The sequence below is a fragment of the Odontesthes bonariensis genome, chromosome 19 (assembly GCF_027942865.1).
Source record: "Odontesthes bonariensis isolate fOdoBon6 chromosome 19, fOdoBon6.hap1, whole genome shotgun sequence".
Lineage (NCBI taxonomy): Eukaryota > Metazoa > Chordata > Actinopteri > Atheriniformes > Atherinopsidae > Odontesthes > Odontesthes bonariensis.
In genome coordinates this window covers 282,739-304,108 of record NC_134524.1, presented here as the reverse complement: position 1 = coordinate 304,108, position 21,370 = coordinate 282,739, and the positions used below count along the sequence as shown (strand labels likewise).

At 48.8% G+C, this 21,370-nt stretch overlaps 1 protein-coding gene across 1 annotated transcript in view; it reads right to left on the bottom strand.

Moving 5' to 3' along the window:
- ctc1 (CTS telomere maintenance complex component 1) overlaps positions 1-11,657 on the bottom strand; it is a 40,076-nt gene extending 28,419 nt beyond the window's left edge. Inside the window, exon 1 of the mRNA XM_075451791.1 lies at positions 11,420-11,657. Coding sequence (XP_075307906.1) covers positions 11,420-11,470 — 51 coding nt within the window. The 5' untranslated portion in view covers positions 11,471-11,657. The remainder of the gene's footprint in view (positions 1-11,419) is intronic.
- Between the last annotated feature and the right edge of the window lie 9,713 nt (positions 11,658-21,370).

The following is a 21,370-nucleotide window of genomic DNA, read 5'->3' as shown; positions in this document are numbered from 1 at the left end:
CCAGCTCATAACCATCAGCTCATAACCACCAGCTCATAACCACCAGCTCATAACCATCAGCTCATAACCATCAGCTCATAACCATCAGCTCATAACCAGCTCATAACCATCAGCTCATAACCATCAGCTCATAACCATCAGCTCATAACCACCAGCTCATAACCACCAGCTCATAACCATCAGCTCATAACCATCAGCTCATAACCATCAGCTCATAACCAGCTCATAACCACCAGCTCATAACCAGCTCATAACCACCAGCTCATAACCATCAGCTCATAACCACCAGCTCATAACCACCAGCTCATAACCATCAGCTCATAACCACCAGCTCATAACCACCAGCTCATAACCATCAGCTCATAACCATCAGCTCATAACCACCAGCTCATAACCATCAGCTCATAACCACCAGCTCATAACCATCAGCTCATAACCATCAGCTCATAACCAGCTCATAACCACCAGCTCATAACCAGCTCATAACCACCAGCTCATAACCATCAGCTCATAACCACCAGCTCATAACCACCAGCTCATAACCATCAGCTCATAACCATCAGCTCATAACCATCAGCTCATAACCATCAGCTCATAACCATCAGCTCATAACCATCAGCTCATAACCATCAGCTCATAACCAGCTCATAACCATCAGCTCATAACCATCAGCTCATAACCATCAGCTCATAACCACCAGCTCATAACCACCAGCTCATAACCATCAGCTCATAACCATCAGCTCATAACCATCAGCTCATAACCATCAGCTCATAACCAGCTCATAACCACCAGCTCATAACCAGCTCATAACCACCAGCTCATAACCATCAGCTCATAACCACCAGCTCATAACCATCAGCTCATAACCATCAGCTCATAACCATCAGCTCATAACCATCAGCTCATAACCACCAGCTCATAACCACCAGCTCATAACCAGCTCATAACCACCAGCTCATAACCATCAGCTCATAACCACCAGCTCATAACCACCAGCTCATAACCACCAGCTCATAACCATCAGCTCATAACCACCAGCTCATAACCACCAGCTCATAACCAGCAGCTCATAACCAGCTCATAACCACCAGCTCATAACCATCAGCTCATAACCACCAGCTCATAACCACCAGCTCATAACCATCAGCTCATAACCATCAGCTCATAACCATCAGCTCATAACCACCAGCTCATAACCAGCTCATAACCATCAGCTCATAACCAGCTCATAACCACCAGCTCATAACCAGCTCATAACCACCAGCTCATAACCACCAGCTCATAACCACCAGCTCATAACCACCAGCTCATAACCATCAGCTCATAACCATCAGCTCATAACCAGCTCATAACCACCAGCTCATAACCATCAGCTCATAACCACCAGCTCATAACCACCAGCTCATAACCATCAGCTCATAACCATCAGCTCATAACCATCAGCTCATAACCACCAGCTCATAACCACCAGCTCATAACCATCAGCTCATAACCATCAGCTCATAACCATCAGCTCATAACCATCAGCTCATAACCACCAGCTCATAACCATCAGCTCATAACCATCAGCTCATAACCATCAGCTCATAACCATCAGCTCATAACCACCAGCTCATAACCAGCTCATAACCATCAGCTCATAACCATCAGCTCATAACCATCAGCTCATAACCACCAGCTCATAACCAGCTCATAACCATCAGCTCATAACCATCAGCTCATAACCAGCTCATAACCACCAGCTCATAACCATCAGCTCATAACCATCAGCTCATAACCACCAGCTCATAACCAGCTCATAACCACCAGCTCATAACCACCAGCTCATAACCATCAGCTCATAACCATCAGCTCATAACCAGCTCATAACCACCAGCTCATAACCATCAGCTCATAACCACCAGCTCATAACCATCAGCTCATAACCATCAGCTCATAACCACCAGCTCATAACCAGCTCATAACCACCAGCTAATAACCATCAGCTCATAACCATCAGCTCATAACCATCAGCTCATAACCATCAGCTCATAACCATCAGCTCATAACCATCAGCTCATAACCACCAGCTCATAACCACCAGCTCATAACCATCAGCTCATAACCACCAGCTCATAACCAGCTCATAACCATCAGCTCATAACCATCAGCTCATAACCACCAGCTCATAACCATCAGCTCATAACCATCAGCTCATAACCAGCTCATAACCACCAGCTCATAACCACCAGCTCATAACCATCAGCTCATAACCATCAGCTCATAACCAGCTCATAACCACCAGCTCATAACCAGCTCATAACCATCAGCTCATAACCATCAGCTCATAACCATCAGCTCATAACCATCAGCTCATAACCATCAGCTCATAACCACCAGCTCATAACCATCAGCTCATAACCAGCTCATAACCACCAGCTCATAACCATCAGCTCATAACCATCAGCTCATAACCACCAGCTCATAACCAGCTCATAACCACCAGCTCATAACCATCAGCTCATAACCACCAGCTCATAACCACCAGCTCATAACCACCAGCTCATAACCATCAGCTCATAACCAGCTCATAACCACCAGCTCATAACCATCAGCTCATAACCATCAGCTCATAACCATCAGCTCATAACCATCAGCTCATAACCAGCTCATAACCAGCTCATAACCATCAGCTCATAACCATCAGCTCATAACCACCAGCTCATAACCATCAGCTCATAACCATCAGCTCATAACCATCAGCTCATAACCACCAGCTCATAACCATCAGCTCATAACCACCAGCTCATAACCACCAGCTCATAACCATCAGCTCATAACCAGCTCATAACCATCAGCTCATAACCATCAGCTCATAACCACCAGCTCATAACCATCAGCTCATAACCACCAGCTCATAACCATCAGCTCATAACCAGCTCATAACCATCAGCTCATAACCATCAGCTCATAACCATCAGCTCATAACCATCAGCTCATAACCAGCTCATAACCATCAGCTCATAACCATCAGCTCATAACCATCAGCTCATAACCACCAGCTCATAACCATCAGCTCATAACCATCAGCTCATAACCAGCTCATAACCACCAGCTCATAACCATCAGCTCATAACCATCAGCTCATAACCATCAGCTCATAACCATCAGCTCATAACCAGCTCATAACCAGCTCATAACCACCAGCTCATAACCATCAGCTCATAACCACCAGCTCATAACCAGCTCATAACCATCAGCTCATAACCACCAGCTCATAACCACCAGCTCATAACCACCAGCTCATAACCATCAGCTCATAACCATCAGCTCATAACCAGCTCATAACCACCAGCTCATAACCATCAGCTCATAACCACCAGCTCATAACCACCAGCTCATAACCATCAGCTCATAACCATCAGCTCATAACCACCAGCTCATAACCATCAGCTCATAACCACCAGCTCATAACCATCAGCTCATAACCACCAGCTCATAACCAGCTCATAACCAGCTCATAACCATCAGCTCATAACCACCAGCTCATAACCAGCTCATAACCAGCTCATAACCATCAGCTCATAACCATCAGCTCATAACCATCAGCTCATAACCACCAGCTCATAACCAGCTCATAACCAGCTCATAACCAGCTCATAACCATCAGCTCATAACCATCAGCTCATAACCAGCTCATAACCATCAGCTCATAACCAGCTCATAACCATCAGCTCATAACCATCAGCTCATAACCAGCTCATAACCATCAGCTCATAACCAGCTCATAACCATCAGCTCATAACCAGCTCATAACCATCAGCTCATAACCACCAGCTCATAACCAGCTCATAACCAGCTCATAACCACCAGCTCATAACCATCAGCTCATAACCATCAGCTCATAACCATCAGCTCATAACCATCAGCTCATAACCATCAGCTCATAACCATCAGCTCATAACCACCAGCTCATAACCAGCTCATAACCAGCTCATAACCACCAGCTCATAACCATCAGCTCATAACCATCAGCTCATGACCACCAGCTCATAACCATCAGCTCATAACCACCAGCTCATAACCATCAGCTCATAACCATCAGCTCATAACCATCAGCTCATAACCATCAGCTCATAACCATCAGCTCATAACCACCAGCTCATAACCACCAGCTCATAACCATCAGCTCATAACCACCAGCTCATAACCACCAGCTCATAACCATCAGCTCATAACCACCAGCTCATAACCATCAGCTCATAACCACCAGCTCATAACCATCAGCTCATAACCACCAGCTCATAACCATCAGCTCATAACCATCAGCTCATAACCACCAGCTCATAACCACCAGCTCATAACCATCAGCTCATAACCACCAGCTCATAACCAGCTCATAACCAGCTCATAACCACCAGCTCATAACCATCAGCTCATAACCATCAGCTCATAACCATCAGCTCATAACCATCAGCTCATAACCACCAGCTCATAACCAGCTCATAACCAGCTCATAACCATCAGCTCATAACCATCAGCTCATAACCACCAGCTCATAACCATCAGCTCATAACCACCAGCTCATAACCATCAGCTCATAACCATCAGCTCATAACCACCAGCTCATAACCAGCTCATAACCACCAGCTCATAACCATCAGCTCATAACCATCAGCTCATAACCACCAGCTCATAACCAGCTCATAACCACCAGCTCATAACCATCAGCTCATAACCATCAGCTCATAACCACCAGCTCATAACCATCAGCTCATAACCATCAGCTCATAACCATCAGCTCATAACCACCAGCTCATAACCATCAGCTCATAACCATCAGCTCATAACCACCAGCTCATAACCATCAGCTCATAACCATCAGCTCATAACCAGCTCATAACCATCAGCTCATAACCATCAGCTCATAACCATCAGCTCATAACCATCAGCTCATAACCAGCTCATAACCATCAGCTCATAACCACCAGCTCATAACCATCAGCTCATAACCATCAGCTCATAACCATCAGCTCATAACCATCAGCTCATAACCATCAGCTCATAACCACCAGCTCATAACCAGCTCATAACCACCAGCTCATAACCATCAGCTCATAACCATCAGCTCATAACCACCAGCTCATAACCATCAGCTCATAACCATCAGCTCATAACCAGCTCATAACCATCAGCTCATAACCACCAGCTCATAACCACCAGCTCATAACCATCAGCTCATAACCACCAGCTCATAACCACCAGCTCATAACCATCAGCTCATAACCACCAGCTCATAACCACCAGCTCATAACCATCAGCTCATAACCATCAGCTCATAACCATCAGCTCATAACCACCAGCTCATAACCATCAGCTCATAACCAGCTCATAACCACCAGCTCATAACCAGCTCATAACCATCAGCTCATAACCATCAGCTCATAACCACCAGCTCATAACCATCAGCTCATAACCACCAGCTCATAACCACCAGCTCATAACCATCAGCTCATAACCATCAGCTCATAACCACCAGCTCATAACCACCAGCTCATAACCATCAGCTCATAACCACCAGCTCATAACCACCAGCTCATAACCAGCTCATAACCATCAGCTCATAACCATCAGCTCATAACCACCAGCTCATAACCACCAGCTCATAACCAGCTCATAACCACCAGCTCATAACCAGCTCATAACCATCAGCTCATAACCATCAGCTCATAACCAGCTCATAACCACCAGCTCATAACCAGCTCATAACCACCAGCTCATAACCATCAGCTCATAACCAGCTCATAACCAGCTCATAACCACCAGCTCATAACCATCAGCTCATAACCACCAGCTCATAACCATCAGCTCATAACCATCAGCTCATAACCATCAGCTCATAACCATCAGCTCATAACCACCAGCTCATAACCATCAGCTCATAACCATCAGCTCATAACCATCAGCTCATAACCATCAGCTCATAACCAGCTCATAACCATCAGCTCATAACCATCAGCTCATAACCAGCTCATAACCATCAGCTCATAACCAGCTCATAACCACCAGCTCATAACCATCAGCTCATAACCAGCTCATAACCATCAGCTCATAACCACCAGCTCATAACCACCAGCTCATAACCATCAGCTCATAACCATCAGCTCATAACCAGCTCATAACCATCAGCTCATAACCACCAGCTCATAACCAGCTCATAACCATCAGCTCATAACCATCAGCTCATAACCACCAGCTCATAACCACCAGCTCATAACCATCAGCTCATAACCAGCTCATAACCATCAGCTCATAACCAGCTCATAACCACCAGCTCATAACCATCAGCTCATAACCACCAGCTCATAACCACCAGCTCATAACCAGCTCATAACCAGCTCATAACCATCAGCTCATAACCATCAGCTCATAACCACCAGCTCATAACCAGCTCATAACCACCAGCTCATAACCATCAGCTCATAACCACCAGCTCATAACCATCAGCTCATAACCATCAGCTCATAACCATCAGCTCATAACCACCAGCTCATAACCACCAGCTCATAACCAGCTCATAACCAGCTCATAACCATCAGCTCATAACCATCAGCTCATAACCATCAGCTCATAACCATCAGCTCATAACCAGCTCATAACCATCAGCTCATAACCACCAGCTCATAACCACCAGCTCATAACCATCAGCTCATAACCACCAGCTCATAACCACCAGCTCATAACCATCAGCTCATAACCATCAGCTCATAACCATCAGCTCATAACCATCAGCTCATAACCAGCTCATAACCATCAGCTCATAACCACCAGCTCATAACCACCAGCTCATAACCATCAGCTCATAACCATCAGCTCATAACCAGCTCATAACCATCAGCTCATAACCACCAGCTCATAACCATCAGCTCATAACCATCAGCTCATAACCAGCTCATAACCACCAGCTCATAACCATCAGCTCATAACCACCAGCTCATAACCATCAGCTCATAACCACCAGCTCATAACCATCAGCTCATAACCATCAGCTCATAACCACCAGCTCATAACCACCAGCTCATAACCATCAGCTCATAACCATCAGCTCATAACCATCAGCTCATAACCATCAGCTCATAACCAGCTCATAACCAGCTCATAACCATCAGCTCATAACCAGCTCATAACCAGCTCATAACCATCAGCTCATAACCATCAGCTCATAACCATCAGCTCATAACCAGCTCATAACCACCAGCTCATAACCATCAGCTCATAACCATCAGCTCATAACCATCAGCTCATAACCACCAGCTCATAACCACCAGCTCATAACCACCAGCTCATAACCATCAGCTCATAACCAGCTCATAACCACCAGCTCATAACCATCAGCTCATAACCACCAGCTCATAACCACCAGCTCATAACCAGCTCATAACCAGCTCATAACCATCAGCTCATAACCATCAGCTCATAACCACCAGCTCATAACCATCAGCTCATAACCATCAGCTCATAACCAGCTCATAACCACCAGCTCATAACCATCAGCTCATAACCAGCTCATAACCACCAGCTCATAACCACCAGCTCATAACCATCAGCTCATAACCACCAGCTCATAACCACCAGCTCATAACCATCAGCTCATAACCATCAGCTCATAACCAGCTCATAACCACCAGCTCATAACCATCAGCTCATAACCACCAGCTCATAACCAGCTCATAACCAGCTCATAACCATCAGCTCATAACCATCAGCTCATAACCACCAGCTCATAACCAGCTCATAACCACCAGCTCATAACCATCAGCTCATAACCACCAGCTCATAACCATCAGCTCATAACCATCAGCTCATAACCATCAGCTCATAACCACCAGCTCATAACCACCAGCTCATAACCAGCTCATAACCAGCTCATAACCATCAGCTCATAACCATCAGCTCATAACCATCAGCTCATAACCATCAGCTCATAACCAGCTCATAACCATCAGCTCATAACCACCAGCTCATAACCACCAGCTCATAACCATCAGCTCATAACCACCAGCTCATAACCACCAGCTCATAACCATCAGCTCATAACCACCAGCTCATAACCACCAGCTCATAACCACCAGCTCATAACCACCAGCTCATAACCATCAGCTCATAACCACCAGCTCATAACCAGCAGCTCATAACCAGCTCATAACCACCAGCTCATAACCACCAGCTCATAACCAGCTCATAACCATCAGCTCATAACCATCAGCTCATAACCATCAGCTCATAACCATCAGCTCATAACCAGCTCATAACCACCAGCTCATAACCACCAGCTCATAACCAGCTCATAACCATCAGCTCATAACCACCAGCTCATAACCATCAGCTCATAACCACCAGCTCATAACCACCAGCTCATAACCACCAGCTCATAACCAGCTCATAACCACCAGCTCATAACCATCAGCTCATAACCACCAGCTCATAACCAGCTCATAACCATCAGCTCATAACCATCAGCTCATAACCACCAGCTCATAACCAGCTCATAACCATCAGCTCATAACCACCAGCTCATAACCATCAGCTCATAACCACCAGCTCATAACCATCAGCTCATAACCATCAGCTCATAACCATCAGCTCATAACCATCAGCTCATAACCATCAGCTCATAACCATCAGCTCATAACCACCAGCTCATAACCATCAGCTCATAACCACCAGCTCATAACCAGCTCATAACCATCAGCTCATAACCATCAGCTCATAACCACCAGCTCATAACCAGCTCATAACCATCAGCTCATAACCATCAGCTCATAACCATCAGCTCATAACCATCAGCTCATAACCACCAGCTCATAACCATCAGCTCATAACCATCAGCTCATAACCATCAGCTCATAACCACCAGCTCATAACCATCAGCTCATAACCACCAGCTCATAACCAGCAGCTCATAACCAGCTCATAACCACCAGCTCATAACCACCAGCTCATAACCATCAGCTCATAACCACCAGCTCATAACCATCAGCTCATAACCAGCTCATAACCACCAGCTCATAACCATCAGCTCATAACCACCAGCTCATAACCATCAGCTCATAACCATCAGCTCATAACCATCAGCTCATAACCATCAGCTCATAACCATCAGCTCATAACCACCAGCTCATAACCATCAGCTCATAACCATCAGCTCATAACCATCAGCTCATAACCATCAGCTCATAACCACCAGCTCATAACCATCAGCTCATAACCACCAGCTCATAACCATCAGCTCATAACCACCAGCTCATAACCACCAGCTCATAACCAGCTCATAACCATCAGCTCATAACCACCAGCTCATAACCATCAGCTCATAACCACCAGCTCATAACCACCAGCTCATAACCATCAGCTCATAACCACCAGCTCATAACCACCAGCTCATAACCACCAGCTCATAACCATCAGCTCATAACCACCAGCTCATAACCATCAGCTCATAACCACCAGCTCATAACCAGCAGCTCATAACCACCAGCTCATAACCATCAGCTCATAACCACCAGCTCATAACCATCAGCTCATAACCACCAGCTCATAACCACCAGCTCATAACCAGCTCATAACCACCAGCTCATAACCACCAGCTCATAACCACCAGCTCATAACCAGCTCATAACCAGCAGCTCATAACCACCAGCTCATAACCATCAGCTCATAACCACCAGCTCATAACCACCAGCTCATAACCACCAGCTCATAACCACCAGCTCATAACCAGCTCATAACCACCAGCTCATAACCACCAGCTCATAACCACCAGCTCATAACCACCAGCTCATAACCACCAGCTCATAACCAGCTCATAACCACCAGCTCATAACCATCAGCTCATAACCACCAGCTCATAACCACCAGCTCATAACCACCAGCTCATAACCACCAGCTCATAACCACCAGCTCATAACCAGCTCATAACCATCAGCTCATAACCACCAGCTCATAACCACCAGCTCATAACCATCAGCTCATAACCACCAGCTCATAACCAGCTCATAACCACCAGCTCATAACCAGCAGAACCAGCAGAACCAGCGGAACCAGCAGAACCAGCAGAACCAGTAGAACCAGCAGAACCAGCAGAACCAGCAGAACCAGTAGAACCAGCAGAACCAGCAGAACCAGCAGAACCAGTAGAACCAGCAGAACCAGCAGAACCAGCAGAACCAGCGGAACCATCAGAACCAGCGGAACCAGCAGAACCAGTAGAACCATCAGAACCATCAGAACCAGCAGAACCATCAGAACCAGCAGAACCAGCAGAACCAGTAGAACCAGCGGAACCAGCAGAACCAGCAGAACCAGTAGAACCATCAGAACCATCAGAACCAGCGGAACCAGCAGAACCAGCAGAACCAGCAGAACCAGCAGAACCAGTAGAACCATCAGAACCAGCAGAACCAGCAGAACCAGAACCAGCGGAACCAGCAGAACCAGCAGAACCAGCAGAACCAGCGGAACCAGCGGAACCAGCAGAACCAGAACCAGCAGAACCAGCAGAACCAGTAGAACCATCAGAACCAGCAGAACCAACAGAACCAGCAGAACCAGTAGAACCAACAGAACCAGTAGAACCAGCAGAACCAGAACCAGCAGAACCAGCAGAACCAGAACCAGCAGAACCAGTAGAACCAACAGAACCAGTAGAACCAGCAGAACCAGAACCAGCAGAACCAGCAGAACCATCAGAACCAGCAGAACCAGTAGAACCAGCAGAACCAGCGGAACCAGCGGAACCAGTAGAACCAGCAGAACCAGCAGAACCTCCTGTATTCTGCATCCTGCTGGGTGGGAACACCTGTCCACGGGACCACCGGTGTTATGCCAAGAAGTGCATCCCCATTCGCGGGAGCGCGCGTAAACCGTTTCAGGTGTGGATTATCACATTTACCAATAAAGTTGCAGTGATAATATTGAGCTAACAATGCTGCTTCATTCCTTCTTCTTTTCTTATTTCTTCATGTAGATGAATAATACATGTACACATGATACTCCGACAATTGTCCACTTTAGAGCATCTCTTTCACCTATTATTATATTATTGTACAAATATTCCAAAGTAAGAGCCGTGACTAACACTTTTCTAGTAAACCCGAAAGACTGTTGGAGACATTTTCTATGAATATCAATCTAGCGTAGCCCAGATAAAATAATCTAAAAATGAACTTAAAACTATGAAGTTTGATTATTTCAATTTTAGAGACAATTTTGGACTTGTTGAAATTCGCATCTGTTAGTTAAATCAGGTAAACAAATGATAACGTAGTAATATCATTCCGTTCCAGACTCTCTTTAAGGCAGCGGACCAGCAGGGGATGCACTTCTCGACATAACACCGGGTCCCGGACACCTGTGGGAGACAGAAGTCGGTACTGACCGCCTCGCTGCTGGGTCCGACCTGATCCAGGAACAGCTGCAGGGGGTCCATCTCCTGGTTCCGGGTCGGAACACCGGGTCGGAACACCGGGTCGGTACACCGGGTCGGAACACCGGGTCGGAACACCGGGTCGGTACACCGGGTCACAGCGTCTCTGAGGACCGGATCGATCAGAGAAGTGGCGCTGAAAAGCTTCAAATCACTTCCTGTTCTTCTTCTTCTGTAGTACGCCTCAAATAACTCCTCCTTCTTCTTCTGTGGTATGCATCTGACTCCGCAGACCGCCGCCTGCTGGCGTCACTGCGCAGGCGCGTTCAGCTCCTCTGCTGCATGACGTCAGAGCCCTCATCTTTAGTTTTCCTTCCAACCCAACAGAACCAACAAACCCAACAGAACCGTTCCTCTGCCACCAGGGACCCAACAGAACCGTTCCTCTGCCACCAGAGACCCAACAGGACCGTTCCTCTGCCACCAGAGACCCAACAGAACCGTTCATCTGCCACCAGGGACCCAACAGAACCGTTCATCTGCCACCAGAGACCCAACAGAACCGTTCATCTGCCACCAGGGACCCAACAGAACCGTTCCTCTGCCTCCAGAGACCCAACAGAACCGTTCATCTGCCACCAGAGACCCAACAGAACCTTTCCTCTGCCACCAGAGACCCAACAGAACCGTTCCTCTGCCACCAGGGACCCAACAGGACCGTTCCTCTGCCACCAGAGACCCAACAGAACCTTTCCTCTGCCACCAGAGACCCAACAGAACCGTTCCTCTGCCACCAGAGACCCAACAGAACCGTTCCTCTTCCACCAGAGACCCAACAGGACCGTTCCTCTGCCACCAGAGACCCAACAGAACCGTTCCTCTGCCACCAGGGACCCAACAGAACCTTTCCTCTGCCACCAGGGACCCAACAGAACCGTTCATCTGCCACCAGAGACCCAACAGAACCTTTCCTCTGCCACCAGGGACCCAACAGAACCGTTCATCTGCCATCAGAGACCCAACAGAACCGTTCATCTGCCACCAGGGACCCAACAGAACCGTTCATCTGCCACCAGAGACCCAACAGAACCGTTCATCTGCCACCAGGGACCCAACAGAACCGTTCCTCTGCCACCAGAGACCCAACAGAACCTTTCCTCTGCCACCAGAGACCCAACAGAACCGTTCTTCTGCCACCAGGGACCCAACAGAACCGTTCTTCTGCCACCAGGGACCCAACAGAACCGTTCATCTGCCACCAGAGACCCAACAGAACCGTTCATCTGCCACCAGGGACCCAACAGAACCGTTCCTCTGCCTCCAGAGACCCAACAGAACCGTTCATCTGCCACCAGAGACCCAACAGAACCGTTCCTCTGCCATCAGAGACCCAACAGAACCTTTCCTCTGCCACCAGAGACCCAACAGAACCGTTCTTCTGCCACCAGGGACCCAACAGAACCGTTCTTCTGCCACCAGGGACCCAACAGAACCGTTCCTCTGCCACCAGAGACCCAACAGAACCGTTCCTCTGCCACCAGAGACCCAACAGAACCTTTCCTCTGCCACCAGAGACCCAACAGAACCGTTCCTCTGCCACCAGGAACCCAATAGAACCGTTCCTCTGCCACCAGGAACCCAATAGAACCGTTCCTCTGCCACCAGGGACCCAACAGGACCGTTCCTCTGCCACCAGGAACCCAATAGAACCGTTCCTCTGCCACCAGAGACCCAACAGAACCGTTCCTCTGCCACCAGAGACCCAACAGGACCGTTCCTCTGCCACCAGAGACCCAACAGGACCGTTCCTCTGCCACCAGAGACCCAACAGGACCGTTCCTCTGCCACCAGAGACCCAACAGAACCGTTCCTCTGCCACCAGGGACCCAACAGAACCTTTCCTCTGCCACCAGGGACCCAACAGAACCGTTCATCTGCCACCAGAGACCCAACAGAACCTTTCCTCTGCCACCAGGGACCCAACAGAACCGTTCATCTGCCATCAGAGACCCAACAGAACCGTTCATCTGCCACCAGGGACCCAACAGAACCGTTCATCTGCCACCAGAGACCCAACAGAACCGTTCATCTGCCACCAGGGACCCAACAGAACCGTTCCTCTGCCACCAGAGACCCAACAGAACCTTTCCTCTGCCACCAGAGACCCAACAGAACCGTTCTTCTGCCACCAGGGACCCAACAGAACCGTTCTTCTGCCACCAGGGACCCAACAGAACCGTTCATCTGCCACCAGAGACCCAACAGAACCGTTCATCTGCCACCAGGGACCCAACAGAACCGTTCCTCTGCCTCCAGAGACCCAACAGAACCGTTCATCTGCCACCAGAGACCCAACAGAACCGTTCCTCTGCCATCAGAGACCCAACAGAACCTTTCCTCTGCCACCAGAGACCCAACAGAACCGTTCTTCTGCCACCAGGGACCCAACAGAACCGTTCTTCTGCCACCAGGGACCCAACAGAACCGTTCCTCTGCCACCAGAGACCCAACAGAACCGTTCCTCTGCCACCAGAGACCCAACAGAACCTTTCCTCTGCCACCAGAGACCCAACAGAACCGTTCCTCTGCCACCAGGAACCCAATAGAACCGTTCCTCTGCCACCAGGGACCCAACAGGACCGTTCCTCTGCCACCAGGAACCCAATAGAACCGTTCCTCTGCCACCAGAGACCCAACAGAACCGTTCCTCTGCCACCAGGGACCCAACAGGACCGTTCCTCTGCCACCAGAGACCCAACAGAACCGTTCATCTGCCACCAGAGACCCAACAGGACCGTTCCTCTGCCACCAGAGACCCAACAGGACCTTTCCTCTGCCACCAGAGACCCAACAGAACCGTTCCTCTGCCACCAGAGACCCAACAGAACCGTTCATCTGCCACCAGAGACCCAACAGGACCGTTCCTCTGCCACCAGAGACCCAACAGGACCTTTCCTCTGCCACCAGGGACCCAACAGAACCGTTCATCTGCCACCAGGGACCCAACAGAACCGTTCATCTGCCACCAGAGACCCAACAGAACCGTTCCTCTGCCACCAGAGACCCAACAGAACCGTTCATCTGCCACCAGAGACCCAACAGGACCGTTCCTCTGCCACCAGAGACCCAACAGGACCGTTCCTCTGCCACCAGAGACCCAACAGGACCTTTCCTCTGCCACCACACTGTAAACCCGGAATTTGTTTTCAATTAAACGTTTTAGTGTTCATTACTTATTCTATTATGTTTTGTAAAAATCTATGTAATAACTAAATCAAATTAGTTCTTTGGATTAGAAATGTGAAATTATACACTGCAATGATCATGTTAAGCAGAGATTACATATAAAGTTACGTTCTGTGAGGGAGGGGCGGAGCCTATTTGAAGTTCAACTGAGAGTCAAGACCTGTCCTGTGTGAGAGCGTGACCTGCTCGATTTTTGGAGAAAACTGAATTGTGTATTTAAAAATAAACTGTGGATGTTTTAAAGTAGTTTTAACGACACTAAGTAGACGGAAGAGTGTGTAAAGCAATTATTAAGATCGGTCTGGTTGCTAAACGTTTGCTAAAGGTTAGCTTAGGACTGCACCAGTCTTAATTCATTATTGCTGCAGTGAATTATTTGTGTTAATTTTTATTTGTTAATTTCAATGTTTTCTGAAATAAAATAACTTGAACAATTTAAAAGTATTTTTTAATTTCTTCCTTCCCATACAAATTTCTTTTTAAACAATATATTGTGGCGTGCTTTGGGTGTGTTGCCGCATTGCATTATGGGTGCTCTCTATTCCCCGTTTATGTGCTGTATTTAGTGCTGTGGTAGAGTTTGTATGGGTTTATGTTTATGTTCTGTACGCAGTCACGGTGTAGTACAAGGTTTTTCTTCGTGTTGCATTTTAACTAAATCTGCACCATAACTGAAAGTGGTGAGATAGAAAGTTACCACCACTTGTTCGAATACATGTGGTTTAGTTGAATTTCACTATTGTTCCTGTGAATTGTCTGTCAAGATAAAAGTGCTTACTGCAGGAGGAAGTCTGGACTAAGCCTTTTCTTGCCTCCACCTCTACCATTACTACAATGGTATATACAAACTATAAATCAAAACAGTATAAGTCATTAATTAAAATTTGAAGACAATACATTACTTATATCAACAAATGATGTTAAGAAATGCTTTTATATATATTTATGTGCATTTGACCTAAAATGGTTGGCTAGACCTCAGAAAAGAGATAAGCTATGTGAACTAATGGTTTTGAGTAAAGGTTACTAATGTAAACTTGAATATGTCTAAGTTATCTATGCCAATACAACTTAAAAGGTTTAGTTTCATGTTTTGTAAAAACTTAAACGGGATAAGGCAACGGGTTTCCACGCGATTTTCTAGTAAACTCAACTAGTTCGGGTTAAGAGTGCAGAGACCCAACAGAACCGTTCCTCTGCCACCAGAGACCCAACAGAACCTTTCCTCTGCCACCAGTGACCCAACAGAACCGTTCCTCTGCCACCAGAGACCCAACAGAACCGTTCCTCTGCCACCAGGGACCCAACAGAACCTTTCCTCTGCCACCAGAGACCCAACAGAACCGTTCCTCTGCCACCAGAGACCCAACAGAACCGTTCCTCTGCCACAAGGGACCCAACAGGACCGTTCCTCTGCCACCAGAGACCCAACAGAACCGTTCCTCTGCCACCAGGGACCCAACAGGACCGTTCATCTGCCACCAGAGACCCAACAGAACCGTTCCTCTGCCACCAGGGACCCAACAGGACCGTTCATCTGCCACCAGGGACCCAACAGAACCGTTCATCTGCCACCAGAGACCCAACAGGACCTTTCCTCTGCCACCAGAGACCCAACAGAACCGTTCCTCTGCCACCAGAGACCCAACAGAACCGTTCCTCTTCCACCAGAGACCCAACAGGACCGTTCCTCTTCCACCAGAGACCCAACAGAACCGTTCCTCTGCCACCAGAGACCCAACAGAACCGTTCCTCTTCCACCAGGGACCCAACAGGACCGTTCGTCTGCCACCAGAGACCCAACAGAACCTTTCATCTGCCTCCAGAAACCCAACAGAACCGTTCATCTGCCACCAGAGACCCAACAGAACCGTTCCTCTGCCACCAGAGACCCAACAGAACTGTTCCTCTGCCACCAGGGACCCAACAGAACCGTTCCTCTGCCACCAGAGACCCAACAGAACCGTTCATCTGCCTCCAGAAACCCAACAGAACCGTTCATCTGCCACCAGAGACCCAACAGAACCGTTCCTCTGCCACCAGAGACCCAACAGGACCGTTCCTCTGCCACCAGAGACCCAACAGAACCTTTCCTCTGCCACCAGAGACCCAACAGGACCGTTCCTCTGCCACCAGAGACCCAACAGAACCGTTCCTCTGCCTCCAGAGACCCAACAGAACCGTTCATGTGCCTCCAGAGACCCAACAGAACCGTTCCTCTGCCACCAGAGACCCAACAGAACCGTTCCTCTGCCACCAGAGACCCAACAGAACCGTTCCTCTGCCACCAGAGACCCAACAGAACCGTTCCTCTGCCCCCAGAGACCCAACAGGACCGTTCCTCTGCCACCAGAGACCCAACAGAACCGTTCCTCTGCCACCAGAGACCCAACAGAACCGTTCCTCTGCCACCAGAGACCCAACAGAACCGTTCCTCTGCCACCAGAGACCCAACAGAACCGTTCCTCTGCCACCAGAGACCCAACAGAACCGTTCATCTGCCACCAGGGACCCAACAGAACCAGATGCAGATGCAGATGTCAGAGTGATGGGAGGAGAGCAGATGCAGATGTTAGAGTGATCGAGGAGAGCAGATGCAGATGTTGGAGTGATGGGAGGAGAGCAGATACAGATGTTGGAGTGATGGGAGGAGAGCAGATGCAGATGTTGGAGTGATGAGAGGAGAGCAGATACAGATGTTGGAGTGATGGGAGGAGAGCAGATGCAGATGTTGGAGTGATGGGAGCAGAGCAGATGCAGATGTTGGAGTGATGGGAGCAGAGCAGATGCAGATGTTAGAGTGATCGAGGAGAGCAGATGCAGATGTTGGAGTGATGGGGGCAGAGCAGATGCAGATGTTGGAGTGATGGGGAGAGCAGATGCAGATGTTGGAATGATGGGAGCAGAGCAGATACAGATGTTGGAGTGATGGGAGGAGAGCAGATGCAGATGTTGGAGTGATGGGAGCAGAGCAGATGCAGATGTTGGAGTGATGGGAGGAGAGCAGATACAGATGTTGGAGTGATGGGAGGAGAGCAGATGCAGATGTTGGAGTGATGGGGAGAGCAGATACAGATGTTGGAGTGATGGGGGAGAGCAGATGCAGATGTTGGAGTGATGGGGGAGAGCAGATGCAGATGTTGGAGTGATGGGAGGAGAGCAGATACAGATGTTGGAGTGATGGGAGGAGAGCAGATACAGATGTTAGAGTGATGGGGAGAGCAGATACAGATGTTGGAGTGATGGGAGCAGAGCAGATACAGATGTTGGAGTGATGGGGGAGAGCAGATGCAGATGTTGGAGTGATGGGAGCAGAGCAGATACAGATGTTAGAGTGATGGGAGCAGAGCAGATGCAGATGTTGGAGTGATGGGAGCAGAGCAGATACAGATGTTGGAGTGATGGGGGAGAGCAGATACAGATGTTGGAGTGATGGGAGGAGAGCAGATGCAGATGTTGGAGTGATGGGGAGAGCAGATACAGATGTTGGAGTGATGGGGGAGAGCAGATGCAGATGTTGGAGTGATGGGAGGAGAGCAGATACAGATGTTAGAGTGATGGGAGCAGAGCAGATACAGATGTTGGAGTGATGGGGAGAGCAGATACAGATGTTGGAGTGATGGGGGAGAGCAGATACTGATGTTGGAGTGATGGGAGGAGAGCAGATGCAGATGTTAGAGTGATGGGAGGAGAGCAGATGCAGATGTTGGAGTGATGGGAGCAGAGCAGATACAGATGTTGGAGTGATGGGAGGAGAGCAGATGCAGATGTTGGAGTGATGGGAGCAGAGCAGATACAGATGTTGGAGTGATGGGAGCAGAGCAGATACAGATGTTAGAGTGAGGGGAGGAGAGCAGATGCAGATGTTGGAGTGATGGAGGAGAGCAGATGCAGATGTTGGAGTGATGGGAGGAGAGCGGATGCAGATGTTGGAGTGATGGGAGCAGAGCAGATACAGATGTTGGAGTGATGGGAGGAGAGCAGATGCAGATGTTGGAGTGATGGGAGCAGAGCAGATACAGATGTTGGAGTGATGGGAGCAGAGCAGATACAGATGTTGGAGTGATGGGAGGAGAGCGGATGCAGATGTTGGAGTGATGGGAGCAGAGCAGATGCAGATGTTAGAGTGATCGAGGAGAGCAGATACAGATGTTGGAATGATGGGAGCAGAGCAGATACAGATGTTAGAGGATGGGAGGAGAGCAGATACAGATGTTGGAGTGATGGGAGGAGAGCAGATGCAGATGTTGGAGTGATGGGAGCAGAGCAGATGCAGATGTTGGAATGATGGGAGCAGAGCAGATACAGATGTTAGAGGATGGGAGGAGAGCAGATGCAGATGTTGGAATGATGGGAGCAGAGCAGATACAGATGTTAGAGGATGGGAGGAGAGCAGATACAGATGTTGGAGTGATGGGAGGAGAGCAGATGCAGATGCAGATGTTGGAGTGATGGGGAGAGCAGATACAGATGTTAGAGTGATGGGAGCAGAGCAGATACAGATGTTGGAGTGATGGGGAGAGCAGATACAGATGTTGGAGTGATGGGGAGAGCAGATACAGATGTTGGAGTGATGGGGAGAGCAGATGCAGATGTTGGAGTGATGGGAGGAGAGCAGATGCAGATGCAGATGTTGGAGTGATGGGGAGAGCAGATACAGATGTTAGAGTGATGGGAGGAGAGCAGATGCAGATGTTGGAGTGATGGGGGAGAGCAGATACAGATGTTGGAGTGATGGGAGCAGAGCAGATGCAGATGCAGATGTTGGAGTGATGGGGAGAGCAGATACAGATGTTGGAGTGATGGGAGCAGAGCAGATGCAGATGTTGGAGTGATGGGGAGAGCAGATACAGATGTTGGAGTGATGGGGAGAGCAGATGCAGATGTTGGAGTGATGGGAGGAGAGCAGATGCAGATGCAGATGTTGGAGTGATGGGGAGAGCAGATACAGATGTTAGAGTGATGGGAGGAGAGCAGATGCAGATGTTGGAGTGATGGGGGAGAGCAGATACAGATGCAGATGTTGGAGTGATGGGAGCAGAGCAGATACAGATGTTGGAGTGATGGGGAGAGCAGATGCAGATGTTGGAGTGATGGGAGGAGAGCAGATGCAGATGTTGGAGTGATGGGGAGAGCAGATACAGATGTTGGAGTGATGGGGAGAGCAGATGCAGATGTTGGAGTGATGGGGAGAGCAGATGCAGATGTTGGAGTGATGGGGAGAGCAGATACAGATGTTAGAGTGATGGGGAGAGCAGATACAGATGTTGGAGTGATGGGGAGAGCAGATACAGATGTTGGAGTGATGGGGAGAGCAGATGCAGATGTTGGAGTGATGGGAGGAGAGCAGATGCAGATGTTGGAGTGATGGGAGGAGAGCAGATACAGATGTTAGAGTGATTGGAGCAGAGCAGATACAGATGTTAGAGTGATGGGAGCAGAGCAGATACAGATGTTGGAGTGATGGGGAGAGCAGATACAGATGTTAGAGTGATGGGAGGAGAGCAGATGCAGATGTTAGAGTGATGGGAGGAGAGCAGATACAGATGTTAGAGTGATGGGAGCAGAGCAGATACAGATGTTGGAGTGATGGGGGAGAGCAGATGCAGATGTTGGAGTGATGGGAGGAGAGCAGATGCAGATGCAGATGTTGGAGTGATGGGGAGAGCAGATACAGATGTTAGAGTGATGGGAGGAGAGCAGATGCAGATGTTGGAGTGATGGGGGAGAGCAGATACAGATGTTGGAGTGATGGGAGCAGAGCAGATGCAGATGTTAGAGTGATCGAGGAGAGCAGATGCAGATGTTGGAGTGATGGGAGGAGAGCAGATGCAGATGTTGGAGTGATGGGAGGAGAGCAGATACAGATGTTAAAGGATGGGAGGAGAGCAGATGCAGATGTCGGAGTGATGGGAGGAGAGCAGATACAGATGTTGGAGTGATGGGAGGAGAGCAGATGCAGATGCAGATGTTGGAGTGATGGGGAGAGCAGATACAGATGTTAGAGTGATGGGAGCAGAGCAGATGCAGATGTTAGAGTGATCGAGGAGAGCAGATGCAGATGTTGGAGTGATGGGAGGAGAGCAGATGCAGATGTTGGAGTGATGGGAGGAGAGCAGATACAGATGTTAAAGGATGGGAGGAGAGCAGATGCAGATGTCGGAGTGATGGGAGGAGAGCAGATACAGATGTTGGAGTGATGGGAGGAGAGCAGATGCAGATGCAGATGTTGGAGTGATGGGGAGAGCAGATACAGATGTTAGAGTGATGGGAGCAGAGCAGATACAGATGTTGGAGTGATGGGGAGAGCAGATGCAGATGTTGGAGTGATGGGAGGAGAGCAGATGCAGATGTTGGAGTGATGGGGGAGAGCAGATGCAGATGTTGGAGTGATGGGGGAGAGCAGATGCAGATGTTGGAGTGATGGGGGAGAGCAGATGCAGATGTTGGAGTGATGGGGGAGAGCAGATGCAGATGTTGGAGTGATGGGAGGAGAGCAGATACAGATGTTGGAGTGATGGGGAGAGCAGATGCAGATGTTGGAGTGATGGGGAGAGCAGATACAGATGTTGGAGTGATGGGAGGAGAGCAGATGCAGATGCAGATGTTGGAGTGATGGGGAGAGCAGATACAGATGTTGGAGTGATGGGGAGAGCAGATGCAGATGTTGGAGTGATGGGAGGAGAGCAGATGCAGATGTTGGAGTGATGGGAGGAG